Genomic DNA, 24,538 nt, shown 5'->3' on the forward strand with positions numbered 1-24,538 from the left:
CCCTGTGAGGTGTCCACTCCTGGTCACCCCCAAGGTGGAGGCCAGGCATCCTTAGCGTTGTGGGGGCCGTTGTGGAGATTAAGCAAGCTATTGCCCAGAGTTGCAGAGTGGGACTCCATGATTGGAATAGGCACCGAGGCGAGAATTATCAGGTCCGTGGAATTTTTGAGCCCAAGACCCGAGGCGGGGAATTGAACCCTGGTCCCGGGCTAGACCTCTGCATCAGGGTCTGCCGCTCTAACCATTGAGCCACACTTCTCCAGGGTGGATGGATGAGCTAAAGCATAAATGGAGGAAGTGAAAGGGTGGAAGGATATAAGAGTGAAAAGGAGGATGGATGTATGAGCAAAAGGATGGATGTAGGGATGAGTGAAAGGGTGGATGAATATGAGCGAAAAGGAGGATATGTGGGGTGAAAGGATGGATGGATGAGCAAAAGGATGGATGAGTGAAAGGAAGGCGGGATGGATGAGTTTGATAGGTTTGGAGATGAAAGGATAGGTATGAACAGGGGCTTCGTGAACACCCCACTTTAGCAGCTACTGTAGAGGTGGAGCTTTTGATGGGCCTCTTCTGTCTGCAGCTCGACAGACAAAGGCTCATAATTAATGTGAAAGGGTGGGTGTGAGTGAAAGGATGGATGAATGTGTGGGTGAAAGGATGAGTGAGTGTAAGTGTTGCTGGCTAAATGCATGGATGAATGAGTGACAGGGATGGTTGAGTGACGGGGATAGTGGATGGACAAAGGATGTTATAATGAAGGAAAAGGTGAATGGATGGATAGGTTACAGTGTGTATGGATTAGGGAGCGAAAGGATGGATGAGTGTAAAGGATAAATGGATGAGTGGAAGGATGGATTGATGGATTGGTAGAAGGGTGGGTGGATGGATGAGTGAAAGGGTGGATGGATGAGTGAAAGGATGGATGGATAAGTGAAAGGATGGATGGATAGATGGATGGAGGGAAAGGGTGGCTGTATGGATGAGCGAAAGGGTGGCTGTATGGATGAGCGAAAGGATGGACAGATGGCTGAAATGGTTAGGTTTGGAGATGGATGGGCGGGTTTGGATATTGATGAGCGGATGGACTGACAAATCAACAAATGGACGAACATATTGGTGAAAGGCTAATGGATGAAAGAATGAATGGATGACCATGTAAAGATGAAATTCTAGATATCAGTGGGTGAAAGGATGAATGGATGGATGCTCAGATGGAAGAGACAGAGCAATTCTGGAGAGGACTCCAGTGACTTTTTTCGCTTGCTTGGTGGCATAAGAGCTTTGGATCAAAGTGGGGGGTATTTCAATTTTCTGGTTACTCACTTAGCCTTCACTATGCTCCTTTCTCTACCTGGGGATTATCAGGTAGGTGTGGTGCTGTTCGCCAGCACGTTCTTACTAGACAGCCAGTATTTGGTCTCATAAAGGCCTCATTGCCATAGAAATTCCTGGTACTGAACAAAACTACTTTGTAAAAGAGCAGAATGTTGTCACACACAATGAAGCCAGCCGATAGATAGGGTGAGTAAGCATTTAAATAAAAACACACAAAAGTGCACCCAGGATATATGTCCTTATATTAATGCAGATTTACTTTTTTCATGAATTCACATGAATTTCCTTAAGTAGGCCAGGAAATCGTAATTCTAGAAAATATTTGCGAATTGCATTTTAGCATGAGCAAAGATAAATGTACCCCAGTGGAAATCTGAGTGTTTACAAGTTAACTTTTCCTCGAACCACATTTTCCCAGCCTGGAAGAAACTTTACTTCTGCCGTTGTCAGGGGTAGTAAATTTCCAACCTCTCAGTATGGGAAAAGATTAGGAAAAAGCTAGTGAGAACCCCCAAAAGTCAAATCCTTTTATAGTATTAGCCTGACATTAACCAGAGAGGCTTCTATCGGAGCTCTTCTATATTGAGATGGATGCCATTATTTTACGGCGCACTATGTGCACCAAAGGGACAAGTGGATTTTGTTACAGGACAAGTAGATTTATGAAGCTACTTGTCCCTAGGACAAGAACATATTTCATTAAATTCCACACCCCTGATAGTGCAGAGATAGACTCCTAAAACTTAATGAGGCAGATGCCCTCATGAAGGATACACGGATTGAGAGCTTTGGACTCACAACTGAGGAATACAGGATTACTTTTAGGGAGACTCACAAAACCTCAAGTCAGACCTCTGTAGATATCATGGACTTCTCAGTCAAATCAAAACTATAGGGGACTGGTTGAAAGGTAGCCAGATGCAAGACCATGATGGGCTTTATAATTTAATTATGAAAGAGCATCTGTTAAGTAACTGCGTATCCAAAAATTGCATCAGTACTTGGATGACCTTAGTCCGGTCTCTTCCCAAGTACAGGAAAAGAAGGCTGACCACTGGGTCAAGACTAGAGTGTACAAATAAATAGTCTCATGGAGGGGTCGATGATTGGGCGCATACTGGGGTGAGGTCGTGATGCTCCTCACACGCAGCGCTGATGAGCAACTACCACACACGTGGGAGGCATGCATCTTGGGACTGTATAAACGCACGAAGCTCAACAAAGTGCGGACCCGCTTCTGGGACATGGGGCTTATAACAGCTAAACGCCTGATCACCAAGCATTGGAAGGCGGCGACCTCCCCCCATGTTCGACATTGGTGCGCTTCCTTCACTAACTGGGCACGAGCAGAGGGCACGGTTCTTCTACGGGAAGAAACAGCGGGACTCCGCAAATTCCCCATCGCCCAGCTCTGGAACGACCTCCTAAAGGCGTTCCACCACGCCTGCCAGGAACGGGGTGTTACATGAGCCAAACGACAACATAACCATGGTGATGCTGGCTGATGCTGGGGGAGGGTGCAGGCCTGCCCCCCCCCCCCCGTCCCCCCCTCGCACACTCGACGCGCGGCCCTGGGAGGTGATGCTACCGCCTCCTCACCACGCATTGGACACCTTTGAGACACTGACAGCGCGCTGCTGCCCTGGCCCTAGCACGCCTGCGACAACGACAGACATCATCGCTGAGAGAGGCACTGACACCCCCCCCCCCCCCTGCCTGTTCACCGGCAGGAGACGGATCATCACATAGCTGGCCTGCGCCGCCGCCCCGCACATTGCCGGCTTACGCCCTGACCCTGCACTACAGACGTCGCACACATGCCCTTGAAGGAGATAAGAGCCTTGCACCCCTCCCCCCCGCCATGCTTCCCCCCCCCCCCTTCTCGACTGTCCCCATACTTTACATGTGGCCTCGCTGGGCCCCTCCCTGCAATAGACGCCTTGCATTGAAACCGGCAGTGATCTCCCCCCCGCCCCCCCCTCCCCTGCCTTTTACTCTTTCCCCAACCCCCGGTTCTCCCTGCCGATATACGGGCGTAGGGAACAGTTTGTTTACTGGTCCAGTTCCCGGACTAGACTCCATTTCCAAGTTTTCTTTTCTTTTTTAATGAAGATACAGGAGATACTATGTTACTACCATGAGACAATCCCTTGGGGCCACATGCCACCTGTGAGGTGCAGGGACGTGACACCATTCACATACCACAGGAGGTACATACAGACACCTGCTCACAAACGCGTGGTACGTGGATAAGACACACTGCTTATTGGTTGCTGTCATGTCCCAAGCGCCCTCTCAGTGATATGCCTGGGAGCGCACGTAGGCACTCTACTACTGAGTACTCTGACCCCAACCCAACTTGGCTGCAGACTAACCCAGCTGACTCCAACTGCGCACTCCTATGCCTCAGTGAGCTATACTAAAGCACACATCGCCAATACAAGAGCAGCAATACTGACTCTGCATCGTAAACGCGCACATAATTGACCCCCCTCCCCCTTTCTGACTACCCACAGCTGATTAGTACACGACCTATGGGACTTTGGGGAGACACATACGGGAGGCAAATGCTGGATGATCATTGCGATATGAATATTGAGGAAAAAATGTAAAAACATGAGATCTACCATTAAAGTCGCTAGTCAACAAATGATCATACCAATTAACACATGAAACTCGCCGCCGGACCCCCGGGTTGTCGGCTGAATGGCTGTCATCCTGCTCAGTATCTGACTAACTAATGTCTGCTCATGCAGTCTTTATCGTGATGTGGATTGTGAATTGTATGATAACCGCATATTGTATAATAAAGATCTTCTTAAAAAAAAAATTTAAAAAAAAAAAAAATGGAGGGGTCGATGATCCTCCTAAGGGAGAGAAAGTGGGAAGTATAAAGATAATTATAAGGCCAATGGGCACTTAACTGGAGACCCTAACTGTCCATAAAAGGTTCCCCTGAGTCCATCTGTAGTTCCTACTGCAGTGGTAAGTCTCAAGATGGGATCCTTGGTGTGCCCTGACCATGTCAGAGAGCACACTGAAGCCACTTCAGTCTCAGAGGGTGGGATGGATATAGCTGCCTTGGCTGTCTGGCATAGTAACCTGAAGAAATACAGACAACAGCAACAAATCAATGGGGTTAGATTGGAAGCACTGGGGGATACAGGTGCAAGTCATGGTGACTGAAAAACTGATATCCCCAGAGCAACACTTGACAGGAGAAACCTATCCAGACATCAATTCTGACAACCAAACTAAGGGCCATACCATGGCAATCGTGTCCTTAGAATGGGAAGGGGTTAGTGGCCAAAAGAAGGTGGTTGTATCCTCTGCAATCCCTGTAGTCTGTATTCGCTGTTACATGCCACCACCACCCTGTTTTTTCAATCTGCATCTTAGCCATGTTTACCATGTACCTGAAATGTTGCTATATTTGTGTCACCCGTCTGTGCCGGAAGTATTGTTCTCTATTGCAAAACTGTTACATTTCAAAAAGTCAAAATAATGTTTCTTTTAAAAAAACTATCAGGTATTGGTGTTTACAAATTCATTTAACATTTTATTTATAGATCTTGCCAAAGTGTACCTGTGCATATCTGCCAGCTTTGCCAATACTCGGGCAGCATTACCGAAATTCCGATTTTTCTCATAGTGCCTCCAAAGCAAATCCATATATCGGACCTTATTTTGATCAATCTTGGCCATACGAACCAAATAAGGCTCCAAATATGGAGAATTTATCTAAAACAAACATACAAGTAATCATTAAACTAAAATCATAGAAAACAAAAATAATAAACAATATAAAAAATATATATAATCAATTTTCCAGATTTATAGCATGAAATTGCTCTCATATATTACAGTAAGTAACAATCTGCAATGTATGTATTTTGAAAAAATCTAAGTCCTTTAATTAAAACCATCACTATACAACATCTTACCTCTAGTAGTTTGTCCGTCAGGTCAGTTTGTATCAGCCAATTATATAATGCAATATTAAAGAGTTCATCTGTTGATCGCTGAGTGAGTTTTAGCATATGTTCAAACTAAGATGGGAAAAAGGAAAAAGATCAGACACTAGATGTATTCCAAAAAGTACATTTCTCATTCTTATAATAGAACAAATGAATGAAACTCAAAAAAGAAACAAAGTTACTTATATACAGTATCTTTTCTCCAGTGTTGGTATCTTTCAGAGATTAACATGCTACGAATGATTCCCAATCACTGTACCGAAAATCTGAGGACATCATTAACAGACATTTATAGCAAGCAAACATTATTAGAGCAATATATGCTGCCCATCTCACATTCAGCCGATAAAGTGGAGAGGCCTAACCTTCATCCCTGCAGGTCATACTGAGAGGTTAAAAGAGAAAATGTGTGTGACGGGTGTAAACACAGCGTCATATGGGAAGAGTGTAGGTCACATGTGAATCTCTAAACAGCAATTCTGGAGAACTTTAGCTATTTGTAAGTAATGTATCTTTTCACCACTTTGATTCTAACATAGATTTACATGTTTTGAATTGCAAACAGCTTGTGAAGAGCAACCCCTGAAGAGCGACTGACTCTCCCTGATCTGAAGGGAGCATGTCAATGAGTGGCAGACTTCTAGGAGAGGTTCTGCCGCTAAAAGCACTGATGTAGCTGCTATACTTCTGAGAGGTGAATGAGGGTCCTGTGGAGGACATTGCACTGTATAAGTGAACTCTAATTAATTGTACAGCTAATCAAGCCTTACTCAATATTCTCTAGAGCCTAACCAAACAAGCTACATGAGGCCCATCCATGGTGCAATGCTTATGATCTGTGTTTGGAGGCTGCCCATCAGGCAACTGATTCTCTAGAGGCCTGTTTACTGGAGGTGAGAATCCTCTTAGTGATGGCAACGCAAGATTTAAGGAAACATCATCTCAGCATCAGAGGAGAGTATACAATCTCCTGAATGAAATATAAAGATGGCAGGGCCTTAGAAAATAACATCAGACGTGTATAAACAACAACTATACAAACTGGGGTGGTGTAGTGGGCAAAAGTATTCTCAAATAAAGGAAGATACCCCTATATAATTCACAGGGAGGGGGTAGGTAACCAATATACAAATACTGAACCCTGCAGATAAAAGGATTCACAATAGCACTAGAATTTATAAAAGACAAATTCCAATTTATTAAGAATCCAGTTGACCTATATTTTTCCTAGATGGTATCTAAGTGTGTGTGCCTATATATTACAACTCTCATACAACAATCATGAAAAATCGATGTATTGTACAAATCAATACCTCCCTCTGGGTTACAATCTAAAAAATTCCTGCTATTGTGAGGCCTTTTATCTGCAGGGTTCAGTATTTGTATATTGGTAGTGGGCAAAAGAACAATGGATTTAACCCAGATCCTTTGAGTGGGGGATAATGTTTGCATTGTCAGCATTCCGTCCATCATTTGTTTGCTGTAAACAACAACTATATACTTATGAAAAATAATATTAAAATCGGAACAAACAGGGCCAGCAGCTCATTTACTCTGAATAATCTTATGAGCCAACTTAGAATGGATCAATATATGATCCAAATACTGTCTGTGCCCTCCAGGCTATACAGTGGGGCATCATTGAACAAGTTACTTCCCTTCAGTAATGCCTCATCTGGTAGTGACTATCTAGTTGCAGGTTCCCTACCTGGGAATTATCCTCAGATATCAGATAGGATTTGTAAACTTCATCAGCAGTACTTCTGTGCGCCGGTAAGTGGCATTATTTCGATGTGTGCCGGTTACGCCGAAGTGATGTATGTGGTGGCTATATGTGCGCCACCCCAGCATGCTGTCAGTTTCTTTTTGCAACCTTTCCACGCCAGAAGTGTGGAGCCACAAACTATGCTGATGTACTAGTGTGCTGACACTAAGGACCTCAGAAGGGTGCTCTATGCACAGATATCTGTTTACACTTGGAAGAGAGTGTCGGTAAGGAATCTGTGGTTATGAAGATTATTGACGAGATAAGGAGTTACTGAAGGTGAATAACTTGCTGATCTGATAGAGAAGCAGATTTCTTATTTAGAATAGATACCCAAGCAATACCTCCCGGGAGGATCGAACGGGCAAAATGCCCATCACAACAGACCGGACAGTCCAGACAATGGTGCTTGGTGAATGTGTGGGGAGACGCCCACATTGCTGCTTGACAGATGTCCACGACCAGAAGTCCGTGAGCCAACGCAGTGGTCGCTGTCTTGCCTCTGGTTGATTGAGCGCCCTAGCACTCAAAGGGTTGTTTCTTGGCCAATGCATAGAAGGTTTTAATGCAGAGCACTATCCATCCTAAGATGGTCCATTTCTGCACAGCATTTCCTTTCTTCACCCCAATGAATCCAACAAAAAGTTAATCTTCCACCCAGAAATCTCTGATACGATCAATGTAGAACTATACATTTTTTGGGTCCAGATGGTGGAGTCTCTACTCTTCTTTGGAAGGATGAGACAGGGAAAAGAAGGCTGGCAAGGTGATATTCTGGCCTGTGCAGCCATTAGTCTTCTTTCCTTTTCCATGTCCTCAGGTGGGGAGAGGTGCTGACAAGAGTGATGCCATATCAGTCAGGTAGCAGTTCTAACCTGGAAACATGTTGGACATTAAAGGCCACTACTCAGAGGGAGAAGGTGGGCATGTATAGCAAGGAAATGTGCAGGTAGATAGAGGCTCCACCAGAAAGAGTATTGCCACAGGTTAAGTTACTTATTCTTATGATGGACATTTCTTTCTACATACCAGGGAATCAATATAGGAGTACTTAGTGAAAATAAGGATGCAGCACACACAGTGATAAATTTACAAGATGGAAACAACCTGATTTAGAGTCAAGTTTGCAGCATTTGCCCAAGTAGAATCTTATGCCCTCAGAAATACCTACTTGGCCAAATTTATGATGCATAGGACAATCCATCTGGATAATGTTTGCTTCTAGAACACTTTAACCTTATTTTCACCAGTGAAACCAATGAACAGCTCAAATGCAATTCTCTTTAGTCCTATCAATATAGAGGCTAAGCGATTGCCATGGGTCCAAACAAAGCAATCTTGCACCTTGCATGGCTGGATGGATGTGGAGAAACAAAGAATGTGGGAAACGTAAGTGACTGTATAACATGAAAGGGTGACACTAATGTATGCAGCAGGCTCTGTATATATTATACCAAAGTACGATATAGTGTGTACAGGGTCCAGTGAATCCTCAGAGGCTTTGCAGAGGCTCAAGTAGATAATACCTTACTCTCTTTTGTGTTAGTGTAGTTGAGCAGTTAGGCATATCAGACAGTTGTGTTCAGCTTTTGTTGCACGCACTCAATGGCCAACTCCAAGTCCAATGTTTGTATGAAAAGATTACTTTGTTACTTACATTTTTAGAACCAAGAAGAACTCAGTTCCAGGCCAGTAACAGTTTAAAAACAGCAATACTTTCAGGTACAGTCGGAATGTGTTGCAAATAGCAATAGGAATACTTTACAGTGGTATTACAAATACTTTGTGGTGTCAATCAATAGTAGCAATACTTAGCAATGCAGAAAATGAACACTTAATGCAAATAGCAAAAAATACAATGGAAGGAAAACAGTTACGCACATTAACAGGTAAGTACACAACTTACTACCCTAGTCTTCGGGGTTTGGACCAACATAGGGCAAGGTTCAAGTGGGCACCAAGTCTGAATCACCAGCGGCACGGTTTCAGGGCACATGCCCCTAGGGGTATAAGAAAGCATGGGGAGGGGCCACAAAGCAGCACCAAGCTTACACCACCAGCAGCACTGGGGTGGCTGGGTTCAGGGTGCAAAGGCAACATTGGGCGCCCAGTGCAAGTGAATGGAGGAACTATGTTTCACAAACAGGCTGCAGGCTCAGACCAGGAAGCTGGGCTAAGGTAACCAATGACTGGGCAGGTATGTTGAGATGTCAGTGTACGCTGGGACAATGTCGGCTGTATTCCCCAAAGTCAGAGGGCTGAGGATGCAGGGGTGCCTTTAGAAGTTGGAAAATCTTCACCGGAGCCGGTTGCGGTAGGGGGCACCTTTTGTGCTTAGGCAGCCTGTTTTTCGTGTAGTCCAGTAGAGGTAAGCCACCGATGGATTCGAGGTCCGGATCGCTGGGAAGATCAACTTAATGGAGTCGTTCGTACTGGTTTCTTTGTGGACAAGGCCGCTGTCCTCAGAAGTTTTTTGTCTCTGGGGAAGGCACGCATTTCTCCCAGGGTTCTTTAGGCCGCTGGTCCTGCAGAACGAGTTGCTGTTCGGAGCAGGTTTCTTTGAGGGCTGCAGATAGGCCAGTAGAGCTGGTGCCAAGTCAGTTGTCTGGAGTCGTCACTGCTACGCGGCACTTCGGTCCTCTTCTTTAGGTTGCCAGGAATCAGAGGATCAAGGTTCAGGGGTGCCCTTAAATACTCTAGTTGGGAGTGTTACAGGTACTGGCAGGTCATACCCAATGGGCTACTTACCTTTAGGGTGACTACACCGTTTGTATGTCCCCTCTCTTAGGGGAGGGTGCATTCCCTAAACCTATTGGCTAAAATACATCCCTCCAATATGGAGAATTTTCAAAGGAGGGGGTCACTTCAGCCCAGGACACCTGAGAGGGTGCTGAAAGGGGCACACCACTGCTGATTTATAATTTTCCCGCCAAAAGTGGGGCTTGGTGGGGTAGGAAGGGTGGAGGTGGGCGGGTATCGCCACTAGATGGAGCATATCATAGGAAATGAAGCCTTTGAGGCTCACCCCTGCTGTTCCTGCTTGGGGGAAGGTGTGAAGCACCTCCATCCGGAGCAGTATTTGTTTCTGACCCACAGGACCACAAGACTCCCACCTCAGGGGTCAGAAACATGTCTGGAAGTGGCAGGCTGGTGCAGACGAGTCAGCTACATACTAGGGAGTTGGTCGTTTTTCAGGGGGCATCTTTAAGATGTCACTGAGTGCATCTTCTAATAAATTCAACACTGGCATCAGTGCGGGTTAATGATGCTGACAAATTTGATACCATACTTCCTAGCATTCAGTAAAGCCATCATGGAGCTGTGGAGATTGTAATGACAAGCGCCGAACCCACGTACTCAATATAGCTTTTCTGGACTTACATTATCTGAGAATGGACTTAGACATGTATCAGCATGAGCAATATGCGCCGACGCACAAGTTACTTACCTTCGGTAACAATATATCTGTAAGAAACATTAGTAGTGATAGATTCCTTACCTTAGAATTACCCCCAAATGTCAGACAGGATCCGGAAAGTTTTTCGTGAGTAGTACCCCTGCGCTTCGGTAGGTGTCGTTATGCGTCTCCGCGTGCGTCGTTGGGCCGGGATGACGCCGCTGGAGCTACTTAGACGCGCCCACACGTGCTGATGTCAGTTCTGTACAAGACTTTCTGCGCCTGGAACGCAGAGCCATGCAAGAAACCGACCACTGGTGCCATAAAACGAATGCCCTGAAAGGGATGACCTTAACCCTAGAAATCAGTTTGTAGAACGGGGAGGATGGGTGGGACGGTAAGGAATCTATCACTAATGTTTCTTACAGATATATATTGTTACCGAAGGTAAGTAACTTGTGCATCTGAAAGAAACACATAGTGATAGATTCCTTACCTTAGGATAGATACCCCAACAATACCAACCCCGGTGGTGGGTCTGCAAACCAAGATCACACCAGAAAGTCCTGGAGAACAGAACAGCCAAAGAAGCTGTCTCTCCGGACTTGGCTGTCCAGGCAGTAATGCTGTGTAAACGTGTGCAGCAAAGCCCAAGTAGCTGCCTGACAGATGTCATGCAAGGGAACTCCCCGTCCCAAAGCAGTAGTGGCTGCCATCGACCTGGTAGAATGGGCACCTAGCCCTATTGGAGGCTCCTTTTTAGCCAAAGAATAACAAGCCTTAATGCACAGACCGACCCACCCAGGGATGGTCCGCTTGTGCACTGCCCACCCTTTCTTGGCGCCCACGTAGCCAACAAAGAGCTGGTCATCCATCCGGAACTGTTGCGTGCGGTTCAGACCGAAAGAGACCGCACGTTTTGGGTCCAGACGGTTGAGCCTCTCCTTCTCTTTTGAGGGATGCGGAGGCAGAAAGAAGGTGGGAAAAGTGATGGTCTGCCCAATGTGAAAGGCAGTGACAACCTTTGGCAGAAAAGATGGACGAGTCAGCAGAAAAACTTTGTCAGGATGGACTAGGAGAAATGGAGGCTGAGAAGAAAGAGCCTGGAGCTCACTCACTCTTCTGGCAGAGGTGATGGCCACCAGGAAAGCAGTCTTTAAAGTGATAAGATGAAGACAGTTGTGAAGTGGCTCAAAGGGAGCACATATCAGATAAGTTAGAACGAGGTTCAAGTTCCACTGAGGCATTATGAAAGGAACAGGAGGGAAAAGATGAGTAATGCCTTTTAAAAATCTATGTACAACATGGGACTTGAAAAGGGAAGGCTGATCTGGAAGCCGTAAGAAGGCTGAAATGATCGAGAAATAGCTCTTGAAAGTGCCCAGAGCAAAGCCCTGCTGGGCCAAAGAAAGTACAAAAAGGATGACCTCTGAAAGAGGGGTAGAAAGAGGATCCACAGCCTTTGCTGTGCACCATGCCACAAATATACTCCACCTGCAGGCGTATAACGTTTTAGTGGAGGGACGCCTGGCTGCCAAGATAACATCACAAACTTTGGGAGGCAGGTCAAAAGACGTCACAAATCCAACGGAAGATTTTTTTGAGCATGCGTAGGATGTTGAAGCATGATGATGAGACGGCGTTGACTTGTCTGGTCATCGAGAGGGAGGAGTCCAGGATGAAGCCCAGGTTACGTGCGTGGTCCGTAGGTATGGGTGCGGTTCCCAGGGCCGGTGGCCACCATGAGTCGTCCCAGGCAGAGGGGGATGACCCTAAGATGAGGACTTCCGTTTTGTCCGAGTTCAGTTTTAAACGGCTTTTCTTCATCCACTCGGCTACTTCTTTCATTCCTTCGCGTAAGTTGGTTTTGGCGGTGTTTGGGTCTTTGGTGAGGGAGAGGATTAGCTGGGTGTCGTCTGCGTAGGAGATGATGTTGAGGTTGTGTTGGCGCGCGATGGATGCGAGGGGGCTCATGTACACGTTGAAGAGGGTGGAACTGAGTGATGATCCTTGTGGTACGCCGCAGATGACTTCGGTGGCCTCTGATCTAAAAGGGGGGAGGCAGACTCTCTGGGTTCTTCCGGCGAGGAACGAGATGATCCAGTCCAATGCTTTTCCTTGTGTTCCGATGTTGCTGAGGCGTTGTATGAGGGTGCTATGACATACTGTGTCGAAGGCTGCGGAGAGGTCAAGTAGGATGAGGGCAACTGTTTCTCCGTTGTCCAGTAGTGTTCGAATGTCGTCTGTTGCTGCGATGAGGGCGGTTTCGGTGCTGTGTTTGGCTCGGATGCCGGACTGTGAGGGGTCGAGAGATTTGTTGGATTCGAGGAAGGCGGCGAGCTGTCTGTTGACGGCTTTTTCAATGACTTTGGCAGGGAATGGGAGGAGCGAGATGGGGCGGTAGTTCTTCAGTTCAGTGGGGTCTGCTGTGGGTTTCTTCAGAAGGGCGCTGAGTTCGGCATGTTTCCAGCTTTCCGGGAAGGAAGCGGAGTTGAGGGAGCAGTTGATGACGTCTCGGAGATGGGGTGCGATAGTGGAGTCTGCTTTGTTGAAGATGTGGTGGGGACAAGGGTCGGTTGGTGATCCTGAGTGGATGGAGTTCATCAGGCGGATGGTGTCTTCAGTGGTGATTGTGTTCCAGGCGCAAAGGTTGTAGGAGGGGGGTTTTGGTTCGGAGGTGGGTGGAGTGGACTGGTCTCCGGACTGGTTTTCAAAGCTGTTATGTATGTTGGTGATTTTGTTGTGGAAGAATGAGGCGAGGGAGTCGCAGAGTTCTTGGGAGGGAGTGATGTCGTTGGTGCCGGCGGTGGGGTTGGTAAATTCTTTGACGATGTTGAATAGTTCCTTGGTGTTGTGGGAGTTGTTGTTAAGTCGATCCTTGATTGCTGATTTCTTGGTGGATCGGATCAGTTGGTGGTGTTTGCGGGTGGCGTTCTTGAAGGTGGTCAAGTTGTCAGTGGTTGGGTTTTTTATCCAGGCTTTTTCGAGGGTGCGACAGAACTTCTTGGATTTCTTAAGGTCATCGTTGAACCAGGGGGCTTTTTTGCTACCTCGCTTGATTTGATGGTTTTTCAAGGGTGCTAGTACGTCGGCGCTGTGGGTGATCCATTGTGTGAGGTTGGTGGCTGCTTGGTTTGGGTCCGATGATTTGGCCGGAAGGTTTTGGTGAAGCGATGTGAGGAGCTGGTCGGTGGTAATTTTGTTCCAGTTTTTTCGGGGAATTGGTTGTGGGTCGTGGTCTTTTTGTAGTTGAAGTGAACGCAGCTGTGGTCCGTCCAATGGAGAGCTGTGGTGTGATTGAAGGAAATGTGCTTGCTGGAGGTGAAGATTGGGTCTAGTGTGTGTCCGGCATAGTGGGTGGGGGTGTCAACAAGTTGTTTGAGTCAGAGGTTGGTGAGGTTGTCTAGAAGGGTGGTGGTGTTGCTATCGTTGTTCTTTTCCAGGTGGAAGTTGAGGTCTCCCAGTAGAATGTAGTCCTCGGAGGGGAGAGCGTGTAGGCTGATGAATTCAGTGATGTCTTCGCGGAATTGTGTGCGGGTCCTGGTGGCCTGTAGATGAGGGTGCCTCTGAGTGTGGTCTTGGGGTCGGTGTGGATCTGGAAGTGAAGGTGTTCGGCGACTGCGAGGTCATCGTCCGAACTGGTTGTGATGCGGATGGTATTCTTATGGATGATGGCGATGCCTCCTCCTGTTTGGTTGATGCGGTCTTTTCGGATGATCTTGTAGCAGTCAGGGATGGCTATGGCGATGTCGGGTGCTGATGAGGCGTTCATCCAGGTTTCTGTAAGAAAGGCGACGTCCGGCGAAGTGGTGTCGAGTAGGTTCCAGAGTTCAGTGGCGTGTCTGTGGACCGAGCGGGTGTTGAGCAGGATGCACTTCAGGTGGTTAGTGTCGGAGCTCTGTTTGGGGTTTGTGGATTTGGTGCGGGTCCTGATGCAGTCGAACTTGCAGGGGTGGCAGGTGAAGGGTCCATGTGTGTGTCCTGGAGCGGCTTGGTAGCAGTCAGGGAGACGGCCGGGGTTGAGTGCTGAGAGGGTGGCGGCGTCGTACGTTATGCGGGAGGAGTGCATAGGGCGCGCCCGCTGCGCGTGAACGCTGCGCGTCAGCTGATCTGACATAAGTGGATAGTGAGGGGGCGGAGCGAGGGTCAGCTGGGAGCGGGGTGGAGAGGCGGGCTGGGAGGCACAACAACAAAATGGCAGCAAAGCAAAAGTGAAACAGGACGAGATAGGCACAAGCAGGGAATATCGCAAAGATGTGGGCAGAGGCACCGGCACAATCAGGCACAAATTGAATCAGCAGCAGGCAATTCGAACTTTGTAAATAGCGCGGCAGGCAATTCGAACTTTGTATATAGCGCTACAGGAATAAACAAGCACTCGCGCAATGTGGAATCAATGCAATATAGCACTACGCTAATAATCAGGCGCTACAATAGTTACAGTGAATGAAATCAGAGCGCAATGTGGAATCAATGCAATATAGCGCTACGCTATTAATTAGGCGCTACAATAGTTACAGTGAATGAAATCAGAGCACAAAGTAATGGCAGCAATTGGCAGTCAAGCGCTACGATACCCGGTGGCCAGGGAGCGTGGGGAGCGACCGCTTCTGCACGAGTCAGGACGGTCTTGCTCTTGGACAGGTTGCCCTGATGCTGTGCCCACTGGAACTTCAGGTCCCACTGCAGAGCCCGCATATGCCATCTGGCATGATCCACCAGCAGGATGCAGGAGGCCATCAGGCCCAGTAGCTGAAGGGTCATCCTGACCGAAACCCAGTATAGAGGCTGAAAGATCAGAATCATAGCCTGAATTTTCCGGACTCGCTGCTCGGGAGGACAAACCCGAAACTGTGCCGAGTCCAGAACCGCTCTGATGAAGAGGTGTTTTTGAGAGGGAATCAGGTGCGACTTTGGCACGTTGATGAAAATCCCAGCAAATGCAGGAGGTCGGCCGTAGTCTGGAGGTGCGAGACGACTGCCTGGGGCCAGCCCGCCTTCGACAACCAGTCGTCGAGATAGGGGAAGACTGGAATCCCTGATCTGCGCAGATGAGCTGCGACCACCGCCATCAATTTTGTGAACACCCGAGGGGAGCACAGTAAACTGAAAATGCTCGTGGCCTACCGTGAACCGCAGTTAATGCCAGTGGGCCGGCAGGACAGGGATGTAGAAATAAGTGTCCTGCAAGTCCAACGCTACCATCCAGTCTGTAGGGTTGAGAGCCGACAAGACCTGAGCAAGAGTCAGCATCTTGAACTTCTCCTTCCGGAGGAAGCCGTTGACGTCCCTGAGGTCCAAGATAGGACGCAGGCCCTTGTCCTTCTTGGGGACCAGAAAGTAGTGGGAATAGCAACCAAGACCTACTTCTGACCCAGGAACTCGCTTGATGGACCCCTTGGCCAAGAGGGCCATGACTTCCTGCTGTAGAAGCACAAGATGGTCCCCCGACATGCGGTGGTAACGAGGTGGCATGGCTGGAGGGGTAGTCTCAAAGGGGAGGGCGTAGTCCCTTAGGACTATCTGCAGCACCCACTTGTCAGAAGTGATGTTGCGCCAGTGGGGGAAGATGATGGCGTATTCTGTCGCCCACTGGCGTTTGATGGGCCTGAAAGGTCGGACTAGGAAGGCTTTGAAGTGGATGCAGAGGGGGTGGAGGTGGACTGACCCGCCCGCTGGCCCCCCAGAACCGCCTTGGCGGTTCCCACATCCGCAGCAGCGCTCAGGTTGTTGCTTCGCTGGTCTGTAGCTCTGGAATAAGGGTGTTGGGGCATCCATTCCGTGGCCACAAAAGGAGCGAAAAGCAGAAGGCGGAGGAGGCCGAGTGGTCGAGAGGCCCAAGGACTTGGCCGTAGCCCGTGAATCCTTAAAGCGCTCCAAAGCACTATCTGCTTTGTTGCCAAAAAGGCGAATGCCATCAAAGGGCATGTCCATCAAGGTGATTTGGACATCCCCGAAAAGCCAGTTGTCCTCAGCCAGGCGTGGCGCTGAAGTGCCACGGTCGTGGAAATCGCCCTCCACAGTGAGTCGGTGGTATCAAGCCCACAACGGATGGTGAACTTAGCTGTGCCCCTCCCAGCTGCAACAGCCTGGGCGAGTACTGTCTGGGCCTCCTCCGGACAGTTGGGCAGCACCTGCGCAACCATGTCCCACACAGAGTTGGAGTAACGGACCAAGATGCATACGGTGTTCATTGACCGCAGCCCTAAGCTGGCAGATGAAAAAGCTTCTTGCCAAGCCGCTCCAGCTTCTTAGATTCCCTATCCGGGGGTGCAGAAGGGAATGCGCTCTGGGATGCAGAGGCTTTGACAACCAAGCTCTCAAGGGTGGGGTGTTGGGAGAGAAAGAGGGGGTCGCCCAGAGACGGGGGTTGGCGTCTGGCCACGTTACTATCCACAGGAGCCCCTGTGTTGGGCCTGGACCAAGTGGCCAAAAGAACGTCAGACAGTGCATCATTAAAAGGAAGCAAGGGCTCCGAAGAGGTTGCAGCCAGTTGAAGAACTTCTGTCAGGAGGTTAGTCCTGACGGCCACTGTAGGGAGTTCGAGGTGGAGAGCCTCGGCCGCCCTACGCAACACCACTGCGTAATTTGCTCCCTCCTACGGAGCCAAGGAAGGAGGAAACAGCATGCCAAGGTTCTTGATGAACAGACTATCAATTTGCTGTCCCGAGGATTGTCGTTCATACCTAGTACCTTCTTTAATGCCTTTGAACCTAATAAAGACATTCAATCTTTTTTCCGGAAAATTAAGACTCCGCAAGTTCTTTTCAGGTCAAGATGTTTTACCCAACGATAATGTTTCTGGTTTCCGACCGACCTCTGTGCTCACCCCGTCGTTAGACCAGGTCGGTCCGGAAGTCAGTATTTTTGAAAAAAGTGTATACTCTAAAATTCAGAGCATGGCTAAATTTGTTCCTAAACCAGCTTATAATCTCGACTATGAGAAGTATCAAGCCCGTAAGAAGCTATCCTCTGACCACACCCTTACTATTAAACCCAGTGATAAGGTGCGGTTCTAGATAGTCAGGACTATAAGGAACAGATACTTCTCATGCTCAATGTCCCTGAACACTATCGCTGTGTCCTTTCATATCCTTCGGGAAAAATTCAAGCTGAGATCCTTGAGATCACCCAAAGGGCCCTTGAACTTGGAGCCATTTGTAATCAAGAATTTGAATATTTTAACATGTCTTTTTTAAAATTCTGGTCCTTTATGGCTTGCCGAAAATGCATAAGAATACCCATACTCCCCCATATAGACCTATAGTGTCTACAATTGGATCCTTAACTGAACCTCTATCAAAATTTGTAGACTCTTGTCTTTCGCCTATGGTCTGCCTCCTACCTACTTATGTCCGTGATACGGGACATCTTATCACCAAAATTGAAGGCATTAGCTTTGATGCTAATACTGACATCTTGGTCTCAATGGAGATTGAGGCCTTATATACTAATATCCCTCAAGGCGGTGCGTTGAAGGCGGTCAGAAACATACTTAATCTTTTTGACTGCCCCTCTGAGAAATTGTTCATCCTGGAATGTCTTGCCATTGTCCACAGGGAAATCTTTTTTGAGTTTGATAACTCTATGTACCAACAGGTCCATGGTATTAGCATGGGTGCGACCTGTGCCCCTAATGTGGCTAATGCGTACATGGGTACCTTCGAGGAGAGGTTCATTTATAATGAGATTACCCCTTTTTTTGTGAATGTCACCAATTGGAATCGTTTTATAGAAGATATTTTCTTCATTTGGAAGGGTCCAGTGGAACAGTTAAATGAATTCATTCTATGGATCAATCTATGTGACCCACATCTAAAATTCAGCACTAACATCAGTACCTCTAAAATTGAATTGTTGGATGTTTGGATTCAGGTTACTAACCTGCTCATTGAAGTATCCCTATACACGAAGCCAACGGCACAGAATACTCTTCTGTTTTATGAGAGTTTCTATCCACGGACCCAGAGGAACAGTATACCATTTAGCCAATTCCTGAGGCTTCGTTGAAATTCCACTGACATCAGCAATTTTGTGTTGCATCCATCACAACTTAAGACTAAGTTTCTTCAGAGGGGATACCCACATAGATTGATCAAAGAATCATACTAGAGGGCAAAATATTTTAACCGTGACGCCCTGCTGTGTATATAATAAAGAGAAAAAAGATCCTAAGCTGGTTGTGGTTACTACCCACTCCAACTTTAATGACAAATTGAGGTACATTATCAATTCTCAATGGCATATCCCGAACACCGACAAATCAGTGGAAAAACTGGAAAAATGATTTTTGCTTTTAGGCGAAATAAGAATCTTAGAAATACCCTGGTTAGGGCCACGGTACACCAGGATCCCAGAGATCCATCACAGGAACAAATCCCATTAGCGGTAGCCACAGATGTGGTAACTGCCACGCATGCGATTCTGTTATTGCTACCTCAACTTTTATGGGACACGAAAAAGTTTTTTCTCAAAGAAATGACACATTGCCGGACCACCAATATTACCTATCTCCTGCTGTGCCTGTGTCAGAAGGGCTATGTCGGTGAGACTGGCAGGCAATTTAGAACCCGGTTCAGTGAACATAAGTCATCCATCCTCAACCACCGGATGGGAGCTCCACTGGTTGCTCAATGGAATGAATTCAAACATACCATCGAGGACCTAAAATGGCTTATTCTTGAACGAGTGATCTGCCCCAAGGATGACAATGTTGACGCTCTCAGAGGTAAGAGGTAAGTGTTTTGGATTTTCACTCTCCAAACAGCCACCACGGGCTGAAAGAAGTGCAAAAAATGCCATAATTTAGATGGTTGTGTGGTTTTGTATCTTTATGCATTACCTAGATCTTACCATTTTTTCTGAGTGTACACATCGTGTATTCCCCTCCTGGGACTTATTCTGATGGGGCTCTTCTTTCTAGATTAGCCCTCTATACTTTTGGATTCCTTAGTTCCATCTCTGCCTTTTTAATACTTTATCTACTGCCTATGCACTTGTTTTGGCATGTTTGCGGGCCTCTGTGCCAAAATTGTAGCCATTTAAGATGGACTTTATTTCTTTGTGTGTATTTATCCTTTTGGGATTTGTTTCGTTTGTTCCCCCTATTTTTATGTGTGGTGTGCACCGATAAACTGCATATGTTTTCTTTTTTCTCGTCATATCGAGCCGTTTTTTATTTTGGATGCGCTTTCCCTGTGATCCCCGGTTTCAAAATGGCCGATGTTTCTTTTTCTCTCTTCGAAGGCACGCAAAGACGTTCTAGTCTTTTGTTCGTTTGTTCAGGTGCACAGAGTCATGACTCATTTAGCCCGGAAGTATTTCGTATTTATAGGAGTGGTATGGCGAGGTCGTGTCTATCGGCTCCCTTGACGGCGGTGCGGATGGTCTCGTTTTCAATCGGATAGAATATTTTAAACAAGGTAAGCTAAATGTGTGGGGACTTATTCGTAGTATTTAGTTTATTTTTCCACCTCAATTTAGGTTCTAATTTAGCCTTCACCTTCTTTGTTTGTATCCAGGTTCCAGAAGTAATTATTTTCCACACGTATATTGTGGATATATCTGCACATTTCCATAGCCACCGACGTAGGCCACCTCTACTATAATATCGATGGCTCCTAACTCGAGGAGCTGAAATGTAGGTGAGCGTTATTTTGGGGGTTCTCTCATTGTTTAATTAGCTTTTTATATCTTCACAAAAGCCCTTATACTTTTTCATAATTTATTTACTGGGCTTGCGTGTTCTAATTCGATCATTGGCTTTAATTGTGTGCAGGCGCCTAGCAGTTTTACCTCTTGGCCCTGACTGACTGGGGGCCTTAAGAACTACCGTTGTTATCTTTCTGCAAATTGCCTCCAGGGAAGCCTCTCAACTAATATATCTGTTTGCATCTCGATTGATTATTAAGGTGAGCGTTTTGTGGCAACTCCTTCCATCTTTCGCGCCTTATATCTAATACCAACTACTAGCTTGAGACAACCACTATTGCAGCCCATCTATTTGCATGCCCCTGTAATTTCAAATAGTTTATTGGGGTGTCTAATATATTTTCCGATCTTTCTGTTGTGATATCTTTGATATTCTGCTTTTAGGAGCATATTTCCCTGTTTACATTTTTTGGGATCCCTGACTGAGTCACTTACATGATTTTTGTCCCTATCTACATATGGTAGATTAGATATATTATACTGCGAAGTATTGTCCTGGCCACTGAGCGCCCCTCTTGTAGAGATGTGGGGGTGGATTTTAGATTACTCTACAATTCTCGTATTTAAGCTGTTTATCTAGTTTTTGGGTATACAGCATACCCTAGACTGTATTTTTTACAGTACTCTTGTTTTTGACACAGATCAGTCTTCACTACATCGTCTCCCGTTGGCTCTATTCAGAAATACCAGGCCGCTAGCAGGTTGATCCTGATGTATCTGGACTCTAGGTTCTGTAAAAGGAATCCGTGCACTTAGATTACCTTAGGTGTGTGCCCGGTGATGGATTCTTTCTTGATTCTTTACACGATGATTATGGGATGCAAGGTCTAAATTATGAATGGATGGTCAGATATATTTCTAAACACGTTGTCTTCTCGTTTTTCTTTTTATCTCTTTTGGAGTGTATGTATCGATTTTGTAAACACTGTGAATGTCTTGCTCAATGTTTGACCCTCATTGGTCCTGTTCTAACCTTTTTATTCTCTCTAAAAACTTTTCTCCCACAGACAGTCTCTTCAGCTGTGCACACTGTAGTATGTTTCCTCATTAAAGGAAAACATTTTTTTTTGATGACCACGCCTGGGTCACGAATGTTGATCAAAGCATGAATTTTGCGCCCTGACAAAGGAATCTCTATATTGTGTTTGGTACATTCCCAAACGCGCGTCAGCGCTTTTTCTTCCTGTCACGAATGTTGATCAAAGCATGAATTTTGCGCCCTGACAAAGGAATCTCTATATTGTGTTTGGTACATTCCCAAACGCGCGTCAGCGCTTTTTCTTCCTTTATGTGTTTGTTTTGTATGGCATAATTGTGAATTGTATATTTTGTTTTTTGTAATGTTTGATGTTTATATATTTTTGTAATTGGATGTGTTTTTGATTCATGGCATGTGTTTGATGTATGTGAATCCTGGTTGTTGGATACATAGTGTGTACATATATTTATATATTTTCCGTACATTGTTTATTCTGGGCTGGTCTTCTGTGCTCTATGAATATTTGTGCAAAGTTTACATTGTTCTATGTGACATATTTAATGTATTTTCATGAATGAATTTTTGTATTTGTCCTGCCTCATTACTTTTAAAGAAAAGGATAAACTATTTAATGATAAATAAAATAGAAAATTCAGCTGAGCTGCTCTGTGGATGGATTTTTCTATATTTTGGAGCTATTGCCCTATCTTCATTCATAGTTGGGGACATCTTCTGATGTTCTTTAGTTTGTCAGGCGAGGTGTCTAGACAGCTGGCATCCCCCAAATCCTCTGCCCAGTCCGGGTCATCACCGCACTGTTGTGCAAGAGGGTCCTCAGACCCCTTCCAGTCCTCCCCTTCCTCCGAAGTCTGTGAAACAGGCTGAAAATAAGGAGGACGGACGTAGGGGTAGAAAGGCCCCATCGGCGTCGTAATCGGTGTCGATCGACGCCGTTCCGGGGCCATTTCCGGTTCATGGCTGAAACAGAGGACGACATCAGCGGTGGTACTGGACAACGTCGGAGGTGGTGCTGGAGGTGGGGTCGACACCAGTGGAGGTGTGATCAGGTTACCCGGTGTCGCCCAGGATGAGAGCCCGGATCCAGGGAGGTCATGCGGCGCCGGAGCAGATGGTGGTGCCGGGTCGGAACCACCGGCGTCGACCCAATGAGTATGGCCATGGCAGCAAGAAACTCTTGCACCTATGCAGGCGTCGCCGTCGGACCCGGAAAAGATGGGTAGGCCGGCGGTGACGTCGCAGGCTCCGCCAGAGCAACGGAGTGACACCACCCACACCCTCAGCCGTGACGGGCCAGGGGATGCCGAAGAGCGACGGTGCTTCTTCGACTTCTTTTTGGAATGCTTTGACTTACCTGACCCCGAGTGCGAAGACTTAGATCCAGAGGAATGATGGTGATGGCGACTGTCGGACTTCCAGCAACTTTCGGGACCACTCCCGCAAAGTTTTCCGCGCCATGGCCCATCAGTCGGGGGCACAACTTGGAGTCGTGGTCGTGCCCCAGGCAGTAGAGACACATGCGGTGTGGGTCCGTCACCGACATCATGCGGTTACAGTCCCCACAGGTCTTGAAGCCGGGCATCCCTATGACACCAGGAGTCGATCGACTCGAAGAAATGAGGTAAAAGGCCTTGAAAAAGGTCAGTCAAAAATTGACTGGGGGTACTTGCTCTTCCTCGATCTGCGCTTGCTGGCGCGAAAAAAGAAAGAAGTGACGTCAGCACGTCAAAGTAGCTCCAGCGACGTCATCCCGGCGCCAACGACGCATGCGGAGCCGCACGACGACGCCAACCGACGCGCAGGGGGTACTGCTGATGAAAAACATTCCGGATTCAGTCTGACGCCTGGGGGTAATTCTAAGGTAATGAATCTATCACTAAGTGTTTCTTTCAGATCTGTGGTGTAGAGTACCCTGCCTTAGGGCTGCAAGTCCTACCAGAGGGCTAACTTACCTGTGCCACAGGGATGCGTGTCATGTTGACTCTTCAGTTTTAGCTGCACCAAAACACACAGTCTGCAACTGATGTGTGTATGTGTTGGGTGAGGGATCTCCGAGGGTGGCAGAATACATGATGCAGCCCTTAGAGACCCTCTCTGGTCACAAGGCCCTTGGTACCACTGGTACCTTTTACAAGGGACTTATATGTGTGCCAGATGTGTGACAACTGTGGAAACAAAGGTACAGTTCTGAGAAAGAACACAGGAACCTGATTAGCAGTAACCCAATACACATTTAGTCAAAGTGCATCAGAAATCAGGCAAAACGTGTGTGGGGGAGGGGTGGGGTACTGCAACAAAAATCCCCTTCCCTCAACCACTTTTGGAAGAAAGGATGATTGGTCCAAACTGTCAGGGAAGAAGGTTGTAAATGGAGTTGCATGTGGAGTGGTCTTGGGCTCAAATAACCAAGCCAGAATCTTCCTCAGGCTAAGTGCAGAAGTGATTGCAATGGGCAACAATTTTCAGAGTAAGAAGCTGTACCCCACCGTAGCATGACAAAGGGAATGGGGAAATATCTTAGAAAGAAATGCATCGTAACATGGGGTCAGGTAAATGAGGTAAGGTTGAGAAGGCAGATTAATAACCTTTAACGATGCTGAGAACAAATAGTTGCAGGGCTGAAACAAATAATATAAGATACGACAACTTTGACTGGTAAGAGTTAACATGCTACGCCACATTAAAGGAGGTAAACAAAGATCAACGTCCTGAATAACTGAACTTGGTGGAAGGGCAGCGAGTTGCGAAAATTACATTCACAATTTCAGCCAGAAATTCAAAGTCACTCAGCAGGTTCTGCTCAATCACCATAAATAAATCGTAAATTGTTGATGTTCAGAGGAGGAATCCTGGCACTTTGCTTGTACAGAAGGCTCTAAAAAAGGGGAAACCAACATGGGTGAGTGTTCAGGGTCAGAATGATATATGCCTCACTTTCGGCAGAGAACCTGGGATCCCAGGCAGAAGTATAAATATGTACCAACGGCGGAATTCCCATTGGAGGTGGTGCGTGTTCCCCAGGGACCCTGATGGTGGAACTTGATAGTGAAAAACGCTGGACACTGAGTGTTCTAACCTGCAGTGAAAAGGTTCACCACAGGATTATTCCATACAACGAACATCCCCGAGCCAACTATGGAAGCCGAAATCACTCGTAGTTGGCAAGATGACACCTGCTGAGTTTGTCTGCCATGATGTTGAGAAAGCCTTCCAGATGATTAACTGACAGCCAGATTCTAAAGCTTATTAGCCAGCACCACAACATAAACACCTCCAGAGAGAGCATGAGTCAGCACCACCCTACTTTCTGCAGTAAAGCTAGATGTCGTGGTGACACAACCATCTTTTTCACT

At 46.8% G+C, this 24,538-nt stretch overlaps 1 protein-coding gene across 2 annotated transcripts in view; it reads right to left on the minus strand.

Annotated features, from left to right (window-relative positions):
• Nucleotides 1–24,538, minus strand: part of NUP155 (nucleoporin 155) — an 898,957-nt gene that overhangs the window by 403,699 nt on the left and 470,720 nt on the right. For both annotated transcript variants that reach the window (XM_078674974.1, XM_078674975.1), the window contains 2 exons: nt 5,283–5,387; nt 4,925–5,079 (listed from right to left, as the gene is read on the minus strand). In XM_078674974.1, the coding sequence (XP_078531100.1) occupies nt 4,925–5,079; nt 5,283–5,387 (260 nt within the window). The remainder of the gene's footprint in view (nt 1–4,924; nt 5,080–5,282; nt 5,388–24,538) is intronic.

Source organism: Lissotriton helveticus, chromosome 2_1 (genome assembly GCF_964261635.1).
Source record: "Lissotriton helveticus chromosome 2_1, aLisHel1.1, whole genome shotgun sequence".
Classification (NCBI taxonomy): Eukaryota; Metazoa; Chordata; class Amphibia; order Caudata; family Salamandridae; genus Lissotriton; species Lissotriton helveticus.